Source organism: Triplophysa dalaica, chromosome 4 (genome assembly GCF_015846415.1).
Source record: "Triplophysa dalaica isolate WHDGS20190420 chromosome 4, ASM1584641v1, whole genome shotgun sequence".
Taxonomy (NCBI): Eukaryota; Metazoa; Chordata; class Actinopteri; order Cypriniformes; family Nemacheilidae; genus Triplophysa; species Triplophysa dalaica.
The window spans coordinates 9,141,954-9,167,922 of record NC_079545.1 but is presented as its reverse complement, the minus strand read 5'-3'; the positions used below and the strand labels follow the sequence as shown (position 1 = coordinate 9,167,922).

Below are 25,969 nucleotides of genomic sequence, written 5' to 3'. Positions count from 1 at the left end.
AAGCACGCCCACCCCCTCTTAAAGACACACGCACATATATATGTTTTTTTCCTACCTATTTTTCCCCCCCTAGATATGTGTTTCCTTGTTTTTTGTAACCCTTCTAACTCCTAATTTTGTACCTAATCTATGCACCCTTTCGCATACTCGTTCAACAATTACACAGACCCTAGTAAATCTGTTGTGTTTCATGAATAACAAACAGGCTATTTTCGCTGATACAAAAGAGGAAAAATAATAGGAAGTTATGTGCAAAAGTAACATTGGAGTTGCAGCTGTGTTTGTGCCACACTGTTTCTATATAGAAGTGAAAATGAAAGAAACCGTGGAAAAACCTTGCCTCTGATATGCAAAACAAATCACTCGTGCCACGATCACTCTATTAAAGAGAGATCTCTCAGGGGTGTCATGTACCCATTATTTTAAGGGGGCACATCGTGCACAACACACAGAAACATGTCCTATACGTAAAAAACCCCGCATTTCAAGCAATATCATAGAGAACATCTCTTAAGCGTATTCAAAACATCACACAAATCATTGGAAGAATTAATTTAAAACACTACCTGATTGATGTATGAATCAATTTAACTCAATTTTATTTATATAGCGCATTTCACAAAGTGCATTGCTCCAAAGCAGGTTTACAGTAGAAAATAAGAACACTGAAAAACACAGAAGAGGTTCAAACACAGCGCATGGGTCCGTGTACGTTTTATTCATTTGATATCCTATATTAAATAAATTAATGGAAACTGAAAGATGACTCGTTTTTTCATTTTTCGTTTAGTTCAACAAACGAAAAATTAGATTTCGCCCCGATTTTTCATTTTTCGTTTGTCGTTTAAAAAACGGATTTCGGACTCAATATGGGATTCGTACATGTGGGCGGTGCTGTAACGCCCCTTTCACCCAATTGGTCAAATCGCTCACCATCCTGTACGGCCTTAATTCTGCCAGGCAGAATAAGAGTCACCTCTAGTCCTTCATTTTTAAGTTATTGCAAGTATGTCGGCGCGAACCACTGCTTATTGTTAACAGTGCGTGATATTTAAGCAGACATATCTGTTGCAATGTACGACATTTAAGAGATGCAGTATGCTGAATACCAGGGGTCTCCAACCCTGCTCCTGGTGAGCTACTCTCCTTAAGATTTCAGCTCTAACCCCAATCAAACACACCTGGGTTGCTTGATAATTACAGAAAGGTGTGCTGAAGCAGGGTTGGAGCTGCAATTTGCAGGACGGTAGTTCACCAGGTCCAGGGTTGAAGATCCCTCTGTATACAGTAATTTATGATGATTTATGATGATATAGTATCTTTCCAACAAAAGTCACCCATTACAATAAACACTTAAAAGACACAGACAGTCAAGAATAAGAAATGTGACCTCTTCGAAGTACTACAGAAGGTCTCTGCTGACACGCAGACATAGAAAACATACATGTGTAATAGCATAAGTAAAAACGTTAACAAAGATCCTTTTTCACGGGGCATTGCGGGTGTTTGACAGAGTTGCATCAGTCCAGCTTCTCACTGCCTGCTGCATGCATTTCGTCAATTCAGCAATTTATGTTCCTCAATTATAAAAAAAAAAATAGCAGAATAACTCTGATCCCCATCATCTGGACACTATTCCCATCACTTGTCTACCCCTTGTTTACTGTCTTATTCCTTTGGTCTTGTTATTTGTCCGCTGTTGAATGTGTTTATGGTGTTGTGCTTTTTCCTGTGTCTCTGTGGATTAAATTATACCAGTTTGGAGTATCTGCTTGTCTTGAGTGTTTGCTTCACAAACCGTGACATCTGTATGTAAGTGTCTCTGTCGACACCTAGGGTACTTTACAGACTCGACTTTCACCTGAAAATTTAGATGTGCTGGTTTTTCTCAACAAAAACTAATCTGCTTTATAAATGGGTTTTTCATTCGGTCTGCATGAGTTTATTCAGAAATTGTTACAAAATCTAAACGATAAAACTAATATTGTATTGATGGGGAGTCTACCCGCTACGCAAAGTCTTTTTCAGCACATCCCAAAGATTCTCAATAGGGTCAAGGTGTGGGCTCTGTGGTGGCCAATGAGTGAAAATGATGTATATGTTTCCTTAACCACTCTTTCACAATTTGAGCCCGATGAATCCTGCCATTGTCATGTTGAAATCTGCCCGTGCCATCAGGAAGGAAAGAACCCATTGATGGCATAACTTGATCATTCAGTCAACTGACCTCATTCTCTGGGCACATAACGTTGCTGAACCTAGACCTCAAATCCAATGGGAGGCTCTTACCTATTTGCTTAGTTGAATTCATGCTGTTGTTGACTGTTTTTGAACGGGCAGTGTATATAACTCTGCTTTATAAATGGATTTCTCATTCGGTCTGCATGAGCTGGTTCAGAAATTGTTACAAAACCAAAATGATAGAACTATATATTTACATTAACATTTAGTCATTTAGCAGACGCTTTTATCCAAAGAGTATTACAGAGAGGTCAGGGAGCAATAAGCGATTTGTCAAACAGGAGCAATCATACAATAGGTACTGATACAAATAAGCCAAAGATAATTTGGATAATATCTACAGTACACATGGATGTCCAATTCACAGCATATCTTCAATACTGTAAGACAACAGAAGCCCTAGTTTAGGCACAACACGGTTAGCATATCTATAAATCTGGTCACCTACAGATAGTCATTCCACCACTTAACACACACACACAGACACACACACACATAGACACACACACACACAGACACACTGCTCCCTCAAGCTTAATCTCAAACATTTCCAAAACATAGTGATATATAGATTCTCAAAACCAGATAAAGCTGTTATTTTATACTGGAAACAAAGAGTCAATGCCTAAACTGAGGACTAAAACAAAAGACACATGTTAAAACTTTTGTTAATCATACATACAGTGAGGGAAACTATTGATCCCCTGCTGATTTAAGTTTGTCTACTTACAAAGAAATGAAGGGTCCATCATTTTTATGGTAGGTTTATTTTAACTGATAGAGACAGAATATCAACAACAAAAAATCAGGGGGAAATGTTATATAAAGGTTATAAATTGATTTTCATTTCAGTAAGTGAAATAAGAATTTGATCCCCAAGCAAAACATAACTTTGTGGAAACCCTTGTTGGCAAGCACAGAGGTCAGACATTTCTGATAGTTGGTCACCAGGTTTGCACATGTGTCAGGATATATTTGAGTCCACTCCTCTGTCAATCTTTAAGGTTTCTTGGCTGCCGCTCAGTAAATTGTAGTTTTAACCTCCTTCACAGATTTTCTATAGGACTAGGGTCTAGAGACTGGCTCTGACATTTAATGTGCGTCTCCTTAAGCCACTCTTTGGTTGACCATAGTGGTGGAGAGGTTGAAATGGGAGATACAGATTCTGTTGGCAGGCCTCTCTTATATACATAAGATGATTTAGGAGTACTGTCTTAAAGTGACAGGACTAATCTGTGGGCCATGTAGGCACATAACCAATCTTTGGGGCCAGAATTCTTGCTTGTTGGTAGGGGATCGAATATTTATTGATTTATTTCACTGACTGAAATGCAAATCAATTTATAACCTTTATTTTGACTGATATTTCTGTTGATTTTCAGGTTCTATCAGTTAAAATAAACCTAAACATTATAGATCCTGCATTTACAAAATCAACTTACAAAATTACTTACAAAATCAGTGTTGGGATCAAATAATTATTACCCTCACTGTACATACATACATGCATACTGTACATATATTTACTCAGATCACAATAATTATTGGGCAGAAGAATATTGATTGAATTATTTATTTTTGGAATATAACTGACGGGGCAATTATGGTTAGTAATAGTCATAATGGCCTTATGGTTAGAGAGTCGGACTCGTGACCAGAAGGTTGCCGGTTCGATCCTCAGGCCCGGTGGGTAACGATTGCGGTGCCCTTGAACAAGGCACCTAACCCTACATGCTCCCCGGGCGCTGCAGTGATATCTGCCCACTGCTCCGGGTGTACGTGTGTTCACCACTTGCTGTGCGTGTGTTCACTAATCACTGGATGGGTTAAAAGCAGAGGTCACATTTCGGGCATGGGTCACCATACCTGACGAATCCGTCACTTTCACTTTCATGGCGTGAACTATTTCTCCTTAAACATGAATCGATGAATGTTCCCAATCATCATTACAGAATGCTGTTTTAAGTTCAGCCATGTTCATTAACTTGCACTATAAAATTGTTGAGGTTGAAAGAAAATTATTTGTGATAAATTGACTCAAATTTCTAAAACATTTCATGTCACATTTAGTTTGGTTACATGTGATGTTGTGAGAATAAAATAATTTTTTGCAGAATTAAATTTTGTGTTTTACAAACTAACATACACATCTGCATGCAGGCTCCCAACTGTGCAGATTCATGATGTTCCTTATGTGTGATGTTTGTTCTCAGACATACAGCTACGACATATTCATGGCAGTACAGATGAAATGCATAGATATATTTGTTACTTTATCTGTACGGAGAGTGGATCAAGTAGATTGAAAGAGGCTTAAACAGAGGCTAAACTGCTGTGTGACGGGTGCACAGAAAACAAGAGAAAGTCCTCACTGCACGTCCCTCTTAACCTAGCGGGTCTAAGATATGCGAGGCTGTCTGGTGGTTGAAGTAAACATATTTTAAAGTGCAAACACAGTATCGCACTCGTACAGACTCTTAATCTGCTGGGTAGAATTAAGTCCGTACAGAATGGTGAGCGATTTGACCAATCGGGTGAAAGGGGCGTGACAGCACCGCCCACATGTACGAATGCCATATTGAGTCCGAAATCGGTTTTTTAAACGACAAACGAAAAATGAAAAATCGGGGCGAAATCTAATTTTTCGTTTGTTGAACTAAACGAAAAATGAAAAAACGAGTCTTTTTTCAGTTTCCATTAATTTATTTAATATAGGATATCAAATGAATAAAACGTACACGGACCAAAATGACAATGCAATTGTGTATTTTAATATACATTTTAAATAACATTAGGAGCAAAATTAAAACAAAAATTCAATATCAAATACATTTCTCAGTTCCTACACTAGTTTAATATGTTATTTAAATGGATATTATTTTTAATGTTCTTTAAGTTGCAAAATTAAAATGAAAATGCATTCCCCGGATTGATTATATATGTTTAAGATAATCAAGAAACTGTTGCAAAATGATCATTTAAATGATATTATCCCTAAATGCATTTTTATTGAGATGTTGCACGTCTGGGATTCCATTTTCATTTATACACAGCGCGTTGGGTGTTCTCCAATTGATACTCGCTGCAAAGCCAAGGGGGTGGAGCAAAGCTCAAGCTCCCCCTCGCTGGACCTAGTGGGCGGAGCTTGAGCTATCCACGAGCAGGGACAGCCCGGTTCCATACATTTAGTCATTTAGCAGACGCTTTATCCAAAGCCACTTACAGATGAGGGAAGCAATGAAAGTAAATAGCAACATAAGGACAACAAAAAGCATAAGTGCAATAAAAGAAAACTGGTCTAATATAGCCTATCACACTATACAGAGCTAATTGTTTATTTTTTGTTTTATGAATAGAAAAGACATAAAGGTCAGGTTATACCGTTATACTTTGTTTCGCAAGGCACGAAAAGTGTATATTAAAGATAAACTGAACATGTATAAAATCTTAGGCTTAAATCGGCCTGTCGACATAAATGCTATTATTAGTTGTTATTTTTGACTCCCTAAGATTTGTTGTTGATTTATGATTTTTTTTGCAAGGTCACATGTTTCTGTCACAAACGGCATTATGTGAACACTTCACAATCTTTAATGACGAAATTATGTTTTCTTACAACTGTTGAAACTTTGTCCATCTCAGAAAATGTAATCTCATAATATTGTCTTCCTATTGGGATGCATCTTTTCGTTATTTTCATTAGTTTTTAATTCACTTTTGATTAAAGAATGTAAGCATTGTTTCCACAGCATTAACGTGTGGTTTAGATAAGAATTAAAATATTCCGATTAATTTGTGTAATAAACTTCGGCCTAGGTTACTTTTTATCTTCCTTTTTTGTTTTAATTCGTATATATGAATTCAAGTTCTCCAAAAAGCTTGTAAATATAATAATTTAAATGGAATTATATTACTGTAATTGAGGACCGACTCAGCCTTCACATTGTAGGCTATGCATTATGATATTTCAATATGTAACCATTCTAAAAGTAGTCTGAAACCAGCCATGTGATTTGCCAGGAAGAATGTGGTATATGTGCTCTGAGATTATAGTAAGGCATCCAATCCACCAATATTTGGGAGTTGTGTAATTGAATAGTCACATATTCCACTATCCTACAGGTGTTGCTGGATTTATTTGTATTTATTAACCAAAATGTCCATCTAACAAAATTAATATGTGCATAAAATGTAATAAATATATACAAATATAAGTATATTTCAAGAACACAACACTTATTTTCACACAGAATTTTTATGTTTTTTTTTACAAAAACAAAACCCAAACAATATTTACATACAGTTGAAAGAAAAAGTATGTGAATCCTTTGGGCTTACTTGGATTTTTTCATAAATTGGTCATAAAATGTGTTATGTGTTAAAATGTGTTAAGTCACAACAATGACACGACAGTAGTACTTCAGAATCTGAAATGTTTATTCGTCACTTTACATGTCAGAACATCTTGTGTCTCTGAATCCTTAAAGTTTATGATTATTTCCAAGTTGACATAAAAATATCATATATTTTTGACGTGTTGTTTAACTTTTCACCTAATGTCTATTACAGAATCACTCATAGCAAACAGTTCGTCTTACTGATCAATTAATGTGTACTTTTATGTTCTACTTTAAACAGACAGTGTTTCAAGATGGGAAAACTGTTGGTGAACCGAAGTTCAAAATATTCTTGAAGGAAAGTTCACAAGACATGTGGAAAAGGACTATGGCTACATGACAACAATGGTTTCAGATGTTCTCTCCTCGGTGACGAATTTAACGCAGAGCATGGACATGACACTACACGGAACACACATCATGTGTCACACACACATTTCATTTGAAGAATGTTTACATTGTTTTTTTTAATGCCTGTACATAACCTGAGCAATACAATATCTTAACAATGACCAGTTTCTCCATTCCTGGTCTATTTCTGTATTATCAATATGTACATATTTGAATCCTGCATAGATTCTGTCTGCTTCAGGGTAGATGTTACTTATTTTGTTGAAGAAGTAGTTCACTTTTAAAATACATTTTCATGATCATTTACTCACCCCCATGTCATCCAAGATGTTTATGTATTTGTGTCTTTAGTCTAAAGAAATGAAGGTTTTTGATGAAAACAGTCCAGGATTTTTCTCTATATAGTGGACTTCTATGGACTCCAAACGGTTAAGGGTCAACATTACAGTTTCAGTGCAGCTTTAAAGGGCTTTAAACCATACCAGACGATGAATAAAGGTTTTAACTAGTGAAACGATCGGTCATTTAAAAAAAAAAAAAAGTATATGCTTTATAAACGAAATGCTCGCTCTGTTCTGCAATGCGCGTTCATGACTTCACAAAATAAGTCATGAAAAGGTGTATTTTTATGTTTTTATTTTATTGCTCAAACAACAAATGTAACATATTGCCAAGAGTCTACATAAATAATACAGAGTCTGTGTTTACAAGTTGAACATGCAAGTTTTCAACGTAATTAGGTATTAAGTAAAACAAATTTTTCAACAGGGATGTACAATTTAAATGTTGTTAATTATTGTAAAGCTAAAGTTACATAAACACTGACATTGCTTTCTTCTTAAATTGGCCCTGCTTTATATTGTGCATAGTTGTAATTCATAGAATTAAAATATTAAGCATTAATATTGACCTTATTTTGAGCAGTTTATTTATGTTTATGTTTCATATGTATATTTGCCCTTTACAATGTTATATATTGGTTAAATGTTTTTTTTAAACTCGCAGAAAATACATGATAAATATTTGAAAAATAATTTCAATTAGGTGGTATAAATGGATACACTTTGGTGCAATTCAACTTTCACCTTTCATCCTGAACCAATTAATTACTCAAATTATATTACTTATTTATCCAAACGAAAAATGAAGGGATATTTAAAAAAAAGGGGGTAGTTTCTTGGACAAGGAAATAAAAGTACAGATGAAGAGAAAGTAAATAACATTTAGATAACGTCCATGTGAAAACATACTTAGCACATAAAACAAATCACAGAAGAGATTTTCTCAGGTTGTTTTTAATACTACAATAAAATGTATATTAGAGCAACATGGGCGTATCTATGTGAGAGACATCAAACAATAGGCAGAATACAGACCAAAAAGAGCAGCAGTTTACAATCAATGAGCATTTTTCTGTTACAAAAAGAACATTTCATTGCCAGAGCCATTGGCCAACACAACAGATTGGATAATCAGACACTTCTGATGTCACATGTAATCTAGCACAAATGTGAGGTCTTGGCTAATGTTGTTAGGGCAAGGGCTTTCACCCGTATTGAAACATTTCTCGGTTCTCTACGAGTTTATTTTGTTTCAGTAATGTAATCATTGTAGATTCATAGATTGACCACACTTAAAATCAAGGAAAAATAGATATTTATGATCCTACAGGTGCAAGACCAGTTATAAAGTCATTTTTTTGTGATTTACTGTTTTCTACATAAATCATCATACTGTTCATAATGTAAAGAAAATTTAGGTTAAATGTCATCTTAATATGCGAGGCTTTAGCCTGGTTTTCACACACAGCGTCACAATGTATTAATGAACTCGTTTCATTGTCAGAGTTGAGGTTTCTTTTGTAAAACTGCTGTGTCTTCTGGACACATTAGGCTTGAAAAGTAAAGTCTTATCATAGGAATTAAAGATGAAAACTTGAGTTGTGGATTTGTGTCTTTTACACAGTAGATTATTCAGTTTAGCAAACCCATTACTCTCTAAGATTTAACCTTTAGTTTGTACGTCATCACACACTGCTTATTTGACTCATGTCTTATATCAGTCTGTCCACCTGAGGGCACCATTTACTATTTACTTAAAGATATAACAATTTGGGTTGTATTTCTTAAGTTGATTAGCACACTTTTGATAGTTAGCTTTCTATTCTTTTATATTCTGAGTTTTTTGTTGTACTGCCTTTATTTTTTATGACATGCAGTAATTCAGGATGCTGACATTCTCTAAGTTCATCTTAATGAAATACAAATTTATATTAACACAATGAGATTTGAAAAACACATCAATGTAACAGCTTACACAAGTAGTTTTGGACTGTAAAACAAAAATAAATTACATATTAGATAGCTGGCATAAGATTCAAGATTGTTGAAAATAACAAAATCAAGTTAACATGTTTTCTCAGTTTCTGAAATATCTTTAAGCTTATCTTAGCAGCCATTTTACTTCACTTGCTTTACTGCAATCAACTAAAATATTATGATAAATTTAAGAAAGTAATGTAAATACAGTATTACTGATTATTGACACACAATATTTAGTGGATGTAGTTATTAACATTATAGTATGTATTAGTATGTCAGCACGACCCAAAACTAAACTTGTTCAGCCTCCACACATACATGCCAACCCTCCCGATTTTTCCGGGAGACTCCCGAATTTCAAAGCCCCTCCCGAAAATCTCCCGGGCCGACCTTTCTCCCGAATTTCTCCCGATTTCCACCCGGACAACAATATTGCTACACCATCCGTCAATGGGCGCCGTTTCAGACCGAACAAAAATACAGGTTACACCTCGAAGTCAAGCGTGTTGCTTGTTGCTACCCGATCCGTCCCGGAAACACGATTTGTTTCGCGCATGCGCGAAAGTGCGTCTACTTCCGGTAATTCCCGTTTTTACGACAGTCGACTCGATGCTTTCTAATTGGCGCCACTTCCTGTTATCGCAGACGTTTTACGACAGTCTGTTAGTGCTGATGTTGGAGAGTACAAAAATGGTTGACAGCGCTATGGATTCGTTTGTGTTCTATGAATGCTTCAGAAATTTCTCTTAAAATGAGAGATTCCTGACTGTCCTTCGGAGCGTCGTTAGGTTGAGTGAATGGGTGGGTGGGGTTTGGGTGGTTGTTTGGAATAACCAAATGTGTAAATAAATGTAATTTAGTGAATGACTAAAGAAAATAAGGAACAAATGTATAAATAAATTGGATGAATTCTGAAAATCCTGCTTGTCAAGGGTAACCAGGTCCATCCATCCATCCATCTTCTTCCGCTTATCCGGGGCCGGGTCGCGGGGGCAGCAGTCCAAGCAGGGATGCCCAGACTTCCCTCTCCCTAGACACTTCCTCCAGCTCTTCCGGGGGGACACCGAGGCGTTCCCAGGCCAGCCGGGAGACATAGTCCCTCCAGCGTGTCCTAGGTCTTCCCCGGGGTCTTCTCCCGGTGGGACATGCCCGGAACACCTTCCCGGGAAGGCGTCCAGGGGGCATCCGGAAAAGATGCCCGAGCCACCTCAGCTGGCCCCTCTCGATGTGGAGGAGCAGCGGATCTACTCTGAGCTCCTCCCGAGTGACCGAGCTTCTCATCCTATCTCTAAGGGATCGCCCGGCCACCCTGCGGAGAAAGCTCATTTCGGCCGCTTGTATCCGCGATCTTGTCTTTTCGGTCATGACCCACAGCTCATGACCATAGGTGAGAGTAGGAACGTAGATTGACCGGTAAATCGAGAGCTTCGCCTTGCGGCTCAGCTCCTTCTTCACCACGACAGACCGGTACAGCGTCTGCATTACTGCAGAAACTGCCCCGATTCGTCTGTCAATCAGGAACTCTCCACCTACCTGAAGTGAGCAAGCCACCCTTTTCCGACTGAGAACCATGGCCTCAGATTTGGAGGTACTGATTCTCATCCCAGCCGCTTCACACTCGGCTGCAAACCGTCCCAGTGCATGCTGAAGGTCCTGGTCTGATGGGGCCAGCACGATGACATCATCCGCAAAGAGCAGAGATGAAATCGTGTGGTCCCCAAACCCGACGCCCTCCGGCCCCTGGCTGCGCCTAGAAATTCTGTCCATAAAAATTATGAACAGAACCGGCGACAAAGGGCAGCCCTGCCGGAGTCCAACATGCACCGGGAACAAGCCTGACTTACTGCCGGCAATGCGAACCAAGCTCCTACTCCGGTCGTACAGGGACCGGATGGCCCTTAGCAAAGGGTCCCGAATCCCATACTCCCGGAGCACCCTCCACAAGATGCCGCGAGGGACACAGTCGAATGCCTTCTCCAAATCCACAAAACACATGTGGATTGGTTGGGAAAACTCCCATGAACCCTCCAGCACCCTGGAGAGGGTATAGAGCTGGTCCAGTGTTCCACGACCGGGACGGAAACCACACTGTTCCTCCTGAATCTGAGGTTCTACTATCGGCCGGATTCTCCTCTCCAGTACCCTGGCATAGACTTTCCCGGGGAGGCTGAGAAGTGTGATCCCCGATAGTTGGAGCACACCCTCCGGTCCCCCTTCTTAAAAAGAGGGACCACCACCCCGGTCTGCCAGTCCAAGGGCACTGTCCCCGACCGCCACGCAATGCTGCAGAGGCGTGTCAGCCAAGACAGCCCCACAACATCCAGAGACTTGAGGTACTCAGGGCGGATCTCATCCACCCCCGGTGCCTTGCCACCGAGGAGTTTCTTGACTACCTCGGTGACTTCAGCCCGGGTGATGGGCGAGTCCGCCTCTGAGCCCTCTGCCTCTGCTTCCTCAAAGGAAGACGTGACGGCGGGATTGAGGAGATCCTCGAAAGTATTCCTTCCACCGCCCGATGATATCCCCGGTCGAGGTCAACAGCTGCCCCCCTCCACTGTAAACAGTGTTGATAGGGCACTGCTTGGGTGGCTGCGTTGACAATGGAGGTGGAGAACATGGTCAACTCGGACTCAATGTCTCCAGACTCCCTCGGGATCTGGTCGAAGCTCTGCCGGAGGTGGAAGTTGAAGATCTCTCTGACAGGCGATTCGGCCAAACGTTCCCAACAAACCCTCACAGTACGTTTGGGTCTGCCGAGTCTGTCCAGCTTCCTCCCCCGCCATCGGATCCAACTCACCACCAGGTGGTGATCAGTTGACAGCTCCGCCCCTCTCTTCACCCGAGTGTCCAAGACATACGGCCGTAGGTCAGATGAAACAACTACAAAGTCGATCATCGACCTCCGGCCTAGGGTGTCGTGGTGCCATGTGCACTGATGGACACCCTTATGCTTGAACATGGTGTTCGTTATGGCCAAACTGTAACTAGCACAGAAGTCCAATAACAGAACACCACTCGGGTTCAGATCAGGGGGGCCGTTCCTCCCAATCACGCCCCTCCAGGTGTCACTGTCGTTGCCCACGTGGGCGTTGAAGTCCCCCAGCAGAACGACGGAGTCCCCAGTCGGGGCGCTTTCCAGCACCCCTCCAAGAGTCTCCAAGAAGGCCGGGTACTCTACACTGCCATTTGGCCCATAGGCACAAACGACAGTGAGAGACCTACCCCCGACCCGAAGGCGCAGGGAAGCGACCCTCTCGTTCACCGGGGTAAACTCCAACATATGGCGGCTGAGCTGGGGGGCTTAACCAGGTAAGGATTTAAATTATTTATTAGGTTATAAATTAAAGCCACATATCACCTTGACATATTTTGCCAAAAAAGGTTTTAAGAGAATCACTAATAAACATATTCATTTTAAGTTTTAGGGGGGCATGGTGGCTTAGTGGTTAGCACGTTCGCCTCACAGCTCCAGGGTTGGGGGTTCGATTCCCGCAACTTCTGTGTGTGTGGAGTTTGCATGTTCTCCCCGTGCCTCGGTTTCCTCCGGGTACTCCGGTTTCCTCCCCTGGTCCATAAACATGCATGGTAGGTTGATTGGCATCTCTGGAAAAATTGTCCGTAGGGTGTGAGTGAATGAGTGAGTGTGTGTGCCCTGCGATGGGTTGGCACTCCATCCAGGGTGTATCCTGCCTTGATGGCCGATGACTCCTGAGATAGGCACAGGCTCCCCCGTGACCCGAGGTAGTTCGGATAAGCGGTAGAAGATGGATGGATTTTAAGTTTTATAGTTTTTCTATAAATAAAGAAATATTTTTATATATAAAAATCAATTTCTCACTCCTGACATATAATATTTAGTCATATTGTATTTTCTTGGAATCAAAAAATATAATAAAAAGCAACATAAAGATTATTAGAGAAAAACTACTTTCCACTCTTTACAGGATTCTTTGTGTATCCATCCGTACGTTTCACCAAACCATTATAATTTGTAATGTGTTTAATGTCTTTTGATGTTAATTGCTCTATTTTTATACATAGTTTATTTAAAAAAATATTTCCGGTGTGGACAAACAACTTTTTTATGAAAACTGCCGTAAATTGTTTCGATCAGAAGTAGACGCACTTTCGCGCATGCGCGGAACAAATCGTGTTTCTGGGACGGATCGGGTAGCGATGTCGTGTTGTTATAGTGTTGTTGTTATAGTACATATGTATGTATAAATTATGTACAAATAAATGAATTATATTCTTCTTTACGCTTGTTTGTGTGTGTGATTATATATGAGGCGCCCCCCCCAATCCCCCCCCTTTTGAATATCTCCCTAATTCTGAGGTCTCAAGGTTGGCAAGTATGCCTCAACATCATCTTTTTAACATCTTTCACACTCTTGCAGAAATTGGAAATGCTTTAATACATTTATGCAAATGATTTTGTCTAATTGTCTAGAGTTTCTTTCATTCTTAAAAGCAAAATATATAATGCTGGATCTCTTTCCCCACAAAACATTAGACATTCAATGCAAAGTTCATAACTTGCAACGCATTAAATGAAGTAGTGGTAACACTAATTCCCAGAATTATATTTTATAGTGCAAACTGGAATCATAATGTTATTGACGTGCATTTCCGTTGAGGTTTGTCCAATATGGGACTAATAACTAAGGATGCACAAAAATGAAATTTTTGCCCGAAGCCAAATAAAAATTTAACACTTGGCCGAAGGCCAAAACCGAACAGTGAAAATGTTTTTTTGCATTTCTTCTATTTATTTAGCCATTTTTTTTCACAATTTAATTAACTGAATGGACAAAATGTGCTTTTTATGCTTTATCTTGCTTTTCAAATAGACACAATATAGCTAGAAATAAAATTTAGCAAAATAAAGTCAAATAAAACAAAAGATTGTGCGCCCTCCCTCCATGAATAGCCTATAATAGGCCTTTGACTGACCGCTTAAAGTATCAAATGTAAGTTACTCTGTACCCCTAAAACAAAACAGTTCATTAAAATGTTTCATTCAACATTAGGCCTATAGAATAAAAATATGAATCAACAAAAACTGTTGGATTATTATAGGCTACATTGCAAAATGATTTAAAGAAAAAAACCATCATATGCAAGCGATTCTGATTGATGCTGACTGACATAACAGTTCACGTCTCTCCTCCAAACTCCACCAACAAAAGTATCGATTCTATTTTATATTCAACTGTCAGTGAGAAGAAGAAAACATTTTGAAATGTCAAACTACATACAGAAGGCATTATGATGGACATGTTAAGTCTTTTGTAGGCCCTATCTTTTGAAGTCATTATGAAAAACACAGCTTTATATTTTGGGAAGCACAGAGGCCTGCTGGTCATGATTTCAAGACAGCGTCTATAAGAACTTGTCTAACAAATGCCATCAGGGGTGTTACAGTTTTTTGGATTCTAAGACAACCAAAATCATAAGTTGGCCAGGGGGTTATTGCCTTTTTGGAAAGATTTAATGCAACTAACTTGAAAAAAAAAACACTAGTCGTTACAGCTAACCTGCTTTTCAGTTTCCAGGATGGACAGTGGTGGCCTGAATGGAAATTTACCCTCGGCACGGGACCCCCTGAGGGTAGCTTATGGTCCGAAGATGGCTCTGCTCATCACACTGTGTTAAAGATGACTCATATCTTGCAGCTTCTTTCTTAAAGAAATAACTTCTATTGAGAGACCAGCATATGAGCCATTCATCAAAAGCACCATCTCGATTTATTTAGTTCGAAACTGTCCCTTTATGACAGTGTGTTGTCATTGCCTGCATTGACATGATGCAGTAAGAGTTGTGATCCAGTGATGCATAGAATGTTTTTTCTTAGTAAAACACAGAGAAACTCAAAAAAGAAGACACGTAAAAATTTAATGTAAAAATTGCATAATGAGTTCACAGATATTGTCATTTGTCATGTAAGGCTGGAATAAATGGGGCCCTTCACACAAAAACCTTCTGAGACAAATAACACGAGGATCTTACTGAACATCTGATGAATTAACACCTCTGTTGGGTTGCTTTGAGTGTTTAAACAAGCTCAATTCAATCTGCTCATTTATTCTGATGATACAGGGAGAGTTCACCATAAAATAAAAAGTCATAATTAATTCACCTTCATGTTTGAAACCTGTTTGTGATTTTATTTTAGTGCAACACAAAAGAAGATATTTTGAGAAAGGGTTTTGTGTTCATACAATGGGGTTCAGTTTTGTTTGATTATCAACATTCTTCAAACTATCTTCTTTTGGGTTTTGCAGAAGAGAAAGAAAGTCATACAGGTTTTAAAGGGTGAGTAAATGATGACAGAATTTGTATTTTTGGTTGAACTGTCCCTTTAAATGGTATGATAAAAACAACAACAACATGAGATTCTAACTCGGACAGCTGATAGGCTTATGTTCAAAACAATAGTATAAGAAAGATCTAAATAAACAACAAATTATTTATAATATATGTGATTATTTAGTTGCCTCAATTTAATTTTATGAAGAGCTCTAGTTTAAATGACCACATTATAAAGGTTTCAGAATGCTACAGATGTGATGTAATCACTTATAACCCCAGAAGTCTTGGCCTCCTGCACTTTTCCATCCGTCTCAAACATCTTATCAGATAAATCCTGCTGTTCAGAAGACACATAGCTGAAGTTTGTGAGATCTCTGGTCGGACTGTCCCATATTCCTGAAGTGAGCTGGTAAGATGGCTTTAGGACTGACGGTACTGTGACTTTTTGAGTAATGAACGGATGACTCAGATCCTCAGCGTCGGTCAGCCATGTGTTCTGTATCATGGTGTGGTGATGCACATCTAAAACCTCAACATCACACCAATGACACTCCTCTATCCTGAAAGTACGGATCTTTTCACTCGCCTTGAAAAAAACAACATGGCAAAAGTGACATTGAAGCTTAGAAATAACAATGCATGAGTTACATTAAAATATGTATACACTAATAAATTACTTCATAAAGATCTTCATCCAGGTCCAGCGCTTTTATGTTCAGAAAACGGAATTCTTCAGGAATTTTTCTTAGTCTGGAAAAGTTGAAACATGAAACAAAGTTGAAACGTCAGCAAAGGAAGAGACAAATACAATAGTAAATGCTACATTCAAATGATATTCTTTAAAAATATGATAAGACTTACACTTTTTGGCAATTACGCAGACAAACGGAACAGCCGACCAGCACCAGGAGCAGAACTAAAATCTTAGCTGACAACAGATAATCTGTTGACAAAATAAATATCAAGTAAATAAACATATTTACACTAAACCAGGGGCCCCATTTATCAACAGTGCGTAGAAAATGTGTTAATCAAATGTGTGGAGAGCGCGTTATATTTCGAGTGACCCGCCCCCTTGTAAAATAACCAATAGCGCAGGATATTCATTTCTTTATCACAGATTAAGTGAATATGATAGGAATACCTATTTTTTCCATTAAGATAAGTACAATAAACATAAAATGTGATACAAAAATCTAATTTGTGAGTATAATCATAACCGAGTGTGTAAGAATAAACACGCAAGACATACACAGGATACATACAGTCCTTAAGCAAAATTTGTTCCAGACATTTCATGAAGACCCTAATAAATCATATCAACTTGATGAAGTGCTCATCCGATGAGTCATTTAAGCACCATGCTCGTTCACATTCATTTGCATTCGGAAACGCCCCCAATAATGCATATATGGTGACGACACATCCCTTTATAAATGACATGAATGGATTCTGTGTTCTCACTACACAGATCAGCCAGATCTTTGAAAACGCATTTTCTGCGCGATGCATGGTTTGTTTTTTACTGTTAATTTAATCATTATTTATAGGAGATTTTTTTTCTTTTTAGCTGAGTTTGCAGTTACATTTAAGTGTAAATGCAATCTTATTATTATTTGGTAAAGCAATGTATTAGAAAAGCAATAAGATGATTAAAATTTGTATTTATATAATTTTGTAATAATGATTAATATACAAACCCCATTTGTTCTTTTTTTTATATATTGTTCTTTTATGGTTGTCTTCACGTTGCATTTTCAATAATAAAAGGTTTGTCAAGTCATCCAGCAAAGCGAGATCAGCCATGACACTAGCTATACTTCAATGATTTCCCAACTGTCCTTTGTAGCTTCTTACACAAATTATGCAAATGTCTAGCAAGTATCACCATTCTATCACTAGATTCTCTGCGTAAGCATGTTCTGAGGTGTACTTAGACATAGAAATGTGTGCATTTAAGTTGCCGGATCCCACATTGTGCGTGAAACTGTTGTTACGGAAATCCGTGCGTACACGCTGTTTATAAATGAGGCCCTTGGATTTTGACACATCTATACACATGGATCTAAAATAAAAGAGCTAAAATGGTTATTTAGTATGAAGTATATTATAAATTCTTTCTATATGCTAGAAAAATATGCATTTTATCTGCGGAATGATGCAGGTGATTATTGTTCATGTAGGTTGTCTCGTGTAACGTTTAGTGAGAAAGAGACTTGAGATGAACGGAGTGGTTTAAAACATAAAATAGTCTGTCATCATTATAAAAATATTTTAAACCCAGACAGAATCTTTAATTGTTAACATTAAACCAGTTTATCAGTTTAAATGTGATTTTTCTACAGAGGTAAAGCTCACAGTTTTTTCTGGTTGTGATGGTGATGGAGGTCTCCGGTCCACAGCCCGCCGATGAACATGCAGACAGATGAAATGTGTACGAGCGGTCTTCCTCAAGATCACTGAATGTAAAAGATTTACTGTAGGGTTTATTTATCATCTGTCTGTGAGAACCTGCAATAAAACAAAAGTATAAAATGACAACTTTACCTCCAAACAGAAGAATTTCTTAAACAGTAGCATCAATCTTATCCAAAACGTTTCTGTATATTATAGATCGTTCGATATATATAGTTTATAAAGTTAAAAAACATAACAGAAACTCAAACCGGTTGAGTCATCTTGAACACTTACTCTGGGATATATCACTTTCTAAATCTCTCTGCACCGTCAGCTCATATCCTAAGATGAATCCGGTGTGAGTAGGGTCGTCCTCATCAAAACTCCATTTTAGCCTCACAGAAGAGAAACTCACGCTTGGATGAGGATCCAGTGTGGGGCACTGCGTGGGGTCTTCACCCGTAAGAAAGACAAATCACAGATGAGATCTCTTTAATATCGCTGTAACACATCTCAATAAAAGGAAGTAAGGAGTCGGGAACCGGAAGACATTCTAAACATTTAATAAATTAATATAACATCCGGCGGCCCCTCACGGACGACCGCCGGCGAACAAAACATGAACATAAATATAAATACAAACATAACATAAGTTCGGGCCCGGTCCTCTCTCTTCGACGGTCCGGTCGCTCGTTCCTTTTATATGCTCCCTTCTCCTACGTGATTCGAGGCCGGTGTGCGCACAGCTGGCGCTAATTCACAATTACTCACCGGACTCGAACCACGGTCTCGCCCCGCCTACTCTACTACATACCCCCATCACCCCTCACAGGCCGGGGGGTACCCCCGCGACTGTGCAAGCTCCCTCCCCCTCCTTCGGGGGGGGTGGGGTGGGGGGTATGCAGCGACGAGACGAGACAACGGAGACGGGAGCCCTCGGAGCGACCGGAAAGAGAGAGGGGAGAGAGGAAAAAAAAATTCAAGTCCGGTTCCCCGACATGCTGCCGCTCGTTCCTCAACCAGCCGGAGTACTCTCCTTCGCGGTGCCTTGCGGTGGCCCTGGGGCTTCGGTGGACGGCTCGACTGTCCGCCCCCTGGCGGCCGGCGGTGGCTCCTCTATCTGGGAGTCGGGGCGGGCTCCCCGTCCCCTGCTCCTCCCCCTTGGGCGGACGGACGCAGGCTCCGGCCTCTGGCAGGCGGTGGCCGCACTCGGCACTTCCGCCTCCTGCTCCTCCCCCTCGGGGGACGAACGCAGGCTCCGGCCTCTGGCGGACGGCGGCAACCCCCCCGCTCCCGCTTGGACGACAGCCACCCCACCTCGACCCAGGGGCGCGGCAGCAAAGGTCGCCGTTCCACCGAAGCTTTGACGGTGGCCGCACTGTGCACTTCCGTTTCCCCAGAGCCACCGCTTCGGGCAGCCACTGGCGGACGCCCTTCGTCCGCGCTGCCCGAACTCTCCGGCACCGCGAGGCCACTCGGCGGCGAGGACTCTCCGACAGCATGTCTCTCCTTCCTCCCGGGTTTCGGCACCAATGTAACACATCTCCATAAAAGGAAGGAAGGAGGCGGGAACCGGCAAACATTAAAACATTTAATAAAGTAATTTAAGAGCCGGCGGCCCCTCACGGACGACCGCCGGCGAACAAAACATAACATAACATAATATAATATAAATACAAACACAAGTTCGGGCCCGGTCCTCTCTCTTCGACGGTCCGGTCGCTCGTTCCTTTTATATGCTCCCATCTCCTACGTGATTCGAGGCCGGTGTGCGCACAGCTGGCGCTAATTCACAATTACTCACCGGACTCGAACCACGGTCTCGCCCCGCCTACTCTACTACAATCGCTATTATTTCTCCTGTAGATATCAATGAGATCAAATTGAGAGCAAATTTTTGCTTGTGTCTCCTCTTCATATATACGTATATTTCTACTTAGAAAGGAGCCATAAATCTGACAAATGCCAACAATGTGGCAAACTGAGCTCAGATCTGTCAAGTCTGCAATCAAAAGTCAATAATTGAAGATTTCAATATGAACTTTTCTCATCAGATTTACCCAAATGAAGATTTCACATTAAATGTTTACACCCCTAGACTTTATCTGGTCTCTATTTTTATTTATTCATCTCTGAGGTCTTATATGTTGAGCAATTTTTCAGCGACATTTCATAACACAATGTGTAGAACAGGAAAAGGAGGATGTGTCTGTGTTCGTGTGTTTCTTACTCTGTTCTACAAAGTATCCGATGTGTTTCTCATGAGGTTTGTGTCCTTCTGCGTTACACCAGTAGACAGTAAAAGTGTATCTCACACCCGGTTTGAAATACCCTAGAAAACATTCCTATTGTACAGTCATCTTGAACAATAATAGAATTGATAAACATTTAACATCTGATTTCAATGACTAGTAGTTGTGATGCCAAACTTTTATGTTGGCTTTCTTGCGTGAAAATTTAAATAAGGATATGAACAATTATGTTTGATGGTGGCAGAGGAAAGACAAATATCTTAAAGGATTTTAAATGTATATTGGATTCTAAACAAGCCTTAGTTAGAGAACACAAGTTTAAATGTGCTGATGGATGGTGTTAAGTTTGGTGGAGAGACAGCTTGAAGAATCAAAAGATTTACAGTGCCGTGATGGTGTTTGTGTGGATGTGTGTGTGTGCTATGAGACATCACATGTAAACACATCTTCTAACCTGCTTCGAGTGACAGGTAAGTCTGGTTAACCGGGACTTTTCTCCACTGTAAGGAGCAAGCGACTCCCAGCATGCACCACTCTACAGTGTAGTTGCACGTTGAGGAGGAACTCCTGGTCCAGGAGAGCTGAAATCCCTCTGCGTTACCCACAATCCTCTTCTCATACATCACGGCCTCTGCAGAAACAGCAGACTTTAATCTCATGTTTGGGTTGCACAACCTTAACTAATACAGATTGTACTTGAAACGTTGTATGATAACAAAGAAAGAAACGTATGTTCACCTGTAAATGCTGAAGGAATAGTAATCTGTGATGGTACAGACAAACCTGTCTGAGAGACCGCCCTCACCGTGAAGTCACACACGTGGACATCAACGGGTAAATCCACACGTGTCTGTGTGACATTGATGCACTTATTGCTATGTGGATCTGTGTGGTTTGTACAAACCTCATAGGCTTCGATATACATTTCTGGTTCACTTTTGACCTGAGAAACATGAAGTTGAGTGCGTTATACTGTCAGTGTATGTAGGGGTCAAAGATGAAGGCAAAGAAACAGAAACATACAGTGTGCCAGAGAAGTGTGACGGTGCGAACGGGAATATTTCTGATTTGCCTCCACACATCCACCGTCACCAAAGGCCCTGTCAAGAAAAAGAAATGGACAGAAACTAGATTTACATGCTTGTGCAAAACGTACAACGCTGGTTTTTGAAGAGATGAGGTCATCATGTTCAAGGTCAGGTCTGGTTCCAAGATATTGTTTCGGTCATTCAGTGTAAGTTTAGACACAGCAGTTGTTTTGATCCGCTACAGTTTATGAATTATCATGAAAGTAATGCAGAGTCAATATTATAAATGATAGAGACCCAGTGTTAATATTGTTTTTATTTGTGCTCTTTTTAAATGTATAAATCATGTTGTTTGAATGTCAATTCCATTCAAATTTGTTTCTACATGGCATCTTACAATGTTTATAGGCGGTGTGTTTCTATCATATTGTGAATCTAGTATTTTATATTGTATTGAATCATGAGCGGAGTGTATTTTTACAGACCTAAGTAACAGTGCTTCATGACTTGTACCTGTGAGAAATGCTCTGGATGATGTCCATCGGCCCCAGTCATTGTCCTGTGTGGCGCAGCGCCCCCTAGTGGTGTATCTCATGCTGGGCTCCAGTTTCTGTACCTCGAATATGAAATGCTGAAGTGAATCTGAACCATTCATCTGTAACTCCTGTTTGTACATATCAAAGAACATCATTTGACCTCCGACACCTAGAGTTACTTAAGACGTACAAAAAGTTCATTTTTGCTCTGAGGTTTTCACAAGAGGTTTCACACGCTCGGCCGAACCGGAAACTGCCTCCTGTCATAATTTTGATGAGAATAATATGACGGTTAACCCACGATGAGATTTTTTACCTGTGTCATCCCTCCTGGCTCCACTTCAATCTGACAAATAATGTACAGACCTCTAAAGCGTCCATTCAACTGTAAGTCCATCACAGCATCCGACACACCCGCCGTCACTTCAGAACGCTCAGGGAGTGGAAAAACTGGGACAGGATCAAACAGATAAACACATTTATATTACAAAATATTATTTTTTGGTACCTCTCATAGAGGATACTTCTTGTATAAAGAAGCATGCAACTCTCCAATCTCTCGCTGAAGCTAAATATGTTCCTTGATAAGAAGCAAGGTGATGAATTCAACTGAGAAAAGCTGTGAAAACATCATTCTATTACATTATACATACACTGTGACTATGACTTATATTATATTGTATATTGTTTTTCTACTAAAATCTTGAGGAAATACAAAGTGTTGCAACCGTCCCCAGTCTGATCATGTGTATTGAGGGCTGTCACAATATCCAAATTTCATGAATTTATTATATTAAACAACATCAGTGCAATATCTTAGATTTTTTAAATAGATTGTGCTTCAGTCGATTAAATCTTTAATTTTATTTAGTTTTTCTTTGTTTAGCCAATGAATCAGATAGAGAGAGATAGATAGAGAGAGAGAGAGAGAGAGAGAGAGAGAGATAGATAGAGAGATTTAGAGATAGAGAGAGATATAGAGATAGAGATATAGAGATAAGATAAATTATTTTCACCCGTGTCTGTGATGCTGAATATGTAGTTTTCACTCTCTCGCCCCAAACTGTTTGTTACAAGTAAAGTGATGTTGTAAGTGACCTGCTGTTGGATGACTGGAAAACTGCAGGAGACCAGATGACTGTTCTTCAGACTACACGTGACAGCCTCCGAGTCGCTGTTCATAAAACACAGTCATAAAAAACAATCAATATTGTGTTGGATTGAAGCTCAAGCATCATAAATAGTGTGGGGTTGATTCACACACATGCTGATGAATATAACTTACTCTGTAAGTCACTTTAGGTAAAAGGGTTTGCCAAATGCATAAATGTAAATGACTGAAGACTAACTCTCAATGATTCTTCTTTCAAGCGAAACTATGTGATATAACCTTGCGTGATCTTTTAAATTAATAATATCTTGTGAAAACCCCATCAGGGTGGATTTCGTCTTTTGCTCGACTGTGTTGTTTTGAACCATGATGAAATCAGAGTAACCTGATAAGTAATCTGTACTTCCTTTTGCGGCTTCCGCTCAGGTTTGGAGCTCTGCTTACTTTCCATGTGCACCAGATCTTTCTCAAGTCTGTGGTCTCACATCGAATAGAATGAGGTTTCTCAGGGGGGACTAAAGAAGGTTAACCAGAAATAAAAATCAACTAATGCCATGCCAAAGGACATGTACACTTTTCAGCAATACATTTCATGAAGGTTTGAATGATAAAACAAAATACAAACTTTTCAAAATTAAGACAAAACCATTCAATGTTAAAGTATCTACATACATTAAGCGTTTACGAGGAATCATTTCATATAATTTTAATATGATTTATTATTAGCAGCTGTTTGAAATAGGTACTTACAGGTGACAAAGTTCAAAGCTCCCAAAGAACTCTCTTTAGTGCAGTAAAAACTGACACCGTACAGGTTTGTGACACTGATGTTTTCCACTTTAATGGCTTTGACCCGTGAGCTTATGTTGATGACTTTGTATTTGATCCTGCTAAAGAACATATCGGTGATGTGGGCATCTTCTGAATAAACACAGCAGAACAGCAACGTGGAACCCTCTTTCAGCACCTGGTTTTCTGGATACATCTTGACACCTTGAGACAAGTTCTCATCCCCTACAACACAAGCCGATAGAAAACAACTATTGTAGAATAAACCACACACATAAAATCATAACCTGTACAAGAAACTAAATCACAGATGAGATCTTTTTAATATCTCAATTATTTCTCATAAACATCAATGCGATTAAATGGAAAGCAAATGGAAAATGTTGCTTAAAACTGATCTTCATCTCATATATTTCACCTGAGAAAAAAGGCAGAAATCTCACAAATATCTCCATCAGAAGAGATCTCAACAATGTCTCAAACTGAGCTCAATAATAACTATAAAGTTTTAATCAACTTCAGTAAAACTCGCAATAGGCCGATGAGGATCTCGAGTTGTCTCTGGTAGCTCATGGGATCATTTTGTGATTCTAGAATCTAAAAAGACGAGCAGCTTAGTTTTGTGAGAGTCAGGTGGACAAAAATGCTGTCTAAAAAAAGCTTATTCATCCCTGACAGTTGAGAGGCTCACAACAGACATGAACCATGTTAATGACAGAAAGAGGAAGTTCATGTTTCATAATATGCTCAATCATAGTTGGAAGTCAAATATGGTTTAATATTCTACACATCTACAAACTCTAAAAAAAGTCTGGATTGTTTTAACCCTTTGGGTAAAATATGGTCAAATCAAACCGCTGGTTTAAATGAAAAAGCCTGAATTTGACCCAACCTCAGGTTTAAACAACCCAACATTTAAAAAAAGTGTAATAATAATACTCAATATATACAAATACATCTCAAAAGCAGTAAAAAAAAGCGATACAAATTATTATGGTTTCCATTCTAAAAACACCATTATGAACCATCAGCTGTTTACCATTAAAACCAGTAGAAAATATCTTATGTAATGTGTTTTGGGATTTAATGGTTTTCTATTGGTTCCATCAGATAAAATCCCACCAAAAGAACCCAACACATTACCAGTAGAGACCCACAAATACCATTAAAGCTTTCTTAAAAACCAATTCAGTTCTCACTATAACCATTGAACCCATAAGTTTATTTTTTTTCGGCTGGGATGTGATGCACATTATTATCAGCACAGAAAAAGATTTTAAATTCCCCACCATAGTGAGTTTTCCATGCACTCCAGGATCCAAGTGTCGAGTTATCAGAGATGCGTCTTATTCTCACAGAATGATCTGTGCAGTTCAGCGGCATCTGTGACGTCCAGATCACTGTGTCAGCAACAGCATTCAATGACATCTGTCAATACACAGAAAATCATTTCTGTCTAAATACAAATAAAAACACCAAAACATGTGTCAATAGACAGTGGGACAGTTAAACTCACTCTGTCGATTATATCCATGTTTTTTGTGCGAGCAACTTGTATTTCATATGTCTGGTTTCTTTGTTCTTCACTCATCTTCATCTCCAATGTCCACATGTCCAAAGCCTGAAGTTTGACAATGTCCGGCACACTGATGTTATCTACAAGAAAATCATTAAAATTAATTTTTAACAAATGATGCTGTACAGTACATTGCTGGTCCTGGTGCTTTACATATTTAGTGTAAATGAAATGTAAACATTAATACTAACAATGTTTGAAGGAACGCAGCTTAACAAAAGAACAAAAATTAGTACTTTGTTTCTAAGCAGGTTTACAAAATACATTTGAGCAGAATGGAAATAAGAAAAACAAAAGATATAAAAACTCTCTTTGCATTTGTGTGACCAATAAATTCGTCTGACCTGAAGAATGACATCTGTTAACATGTTCAAAGATGATAGTGAATATAAGTATGTTTGTCCAATAGTAAATCATCTCGGTGGATGCACAAGACCTCATGTTGCATTCATCTCTGCTCTTCTGTCAATGTGCAGCAGGTTACATGTGTCACTTTCTCCGCCTCCTGCTGTCTGCTCTTCAGATTAAATCAATCATGTCTGTGTAATCACATTGCATTCATTTTATATGAGTCAAAAAGTGTTTAAATTATGTTTATTGTTATTATATTCTGGTTCAGAAAGATGTGTTGATAATTTTAAATGCTTTTAAACTGGAT

At 39.2% G+C, this 25,969-nt stretch overlaps 1 protein-coding gene across 1 annotated transcript; it reads right to left on the bottom strand.

Annotated features, from left to right (window-relative positions):
* Positions 1 to 15,196: 15,196 nt before the first annotated feature.
* osmr (oncostatin M receptor) lies at positions 15,197 to 25,758 on the bottom strand. Its single transcript, XM_056746198.1, has 17 exons — positions 25,656 to 25,758; positions 25,252 to 25,391; positions 25,025 to 25,163; positions 23,697 to 23,960; positions 23,332 to 23,461; positions 22,852 to 23,009; positions 22,152 to 22,285; positions 21,813 to 21,963; positions 21,295 to 21,371; positions 21,010 to 21,214; positions 20,726 to 20,902; positions 20,250 to 20,351; positions 18,314 to 18,472; positions 17,981 to 18,133; positions 16,484 to 16,565; positions 16,300 to 16,372; positions 15,197 to 16,208 (listed from the first exon to the last, which is right to left on the bottom strand). The coding sequence occupies exons 1-17, from the start codon at positions 25,750 to 25,752 to the stop codon at positions 15,861 to 15,863; spliced, it is 2,589 nt and encodes an 862-aa protein (XP_056602176.1). The 5' UTR covers positions 25,753 to 25,758; the 3' UTR covers positions 15,197 to 15,860.
* Between the last annotated feature and the right edge of the window lie 211 nt (positions 25,759 to 25,969).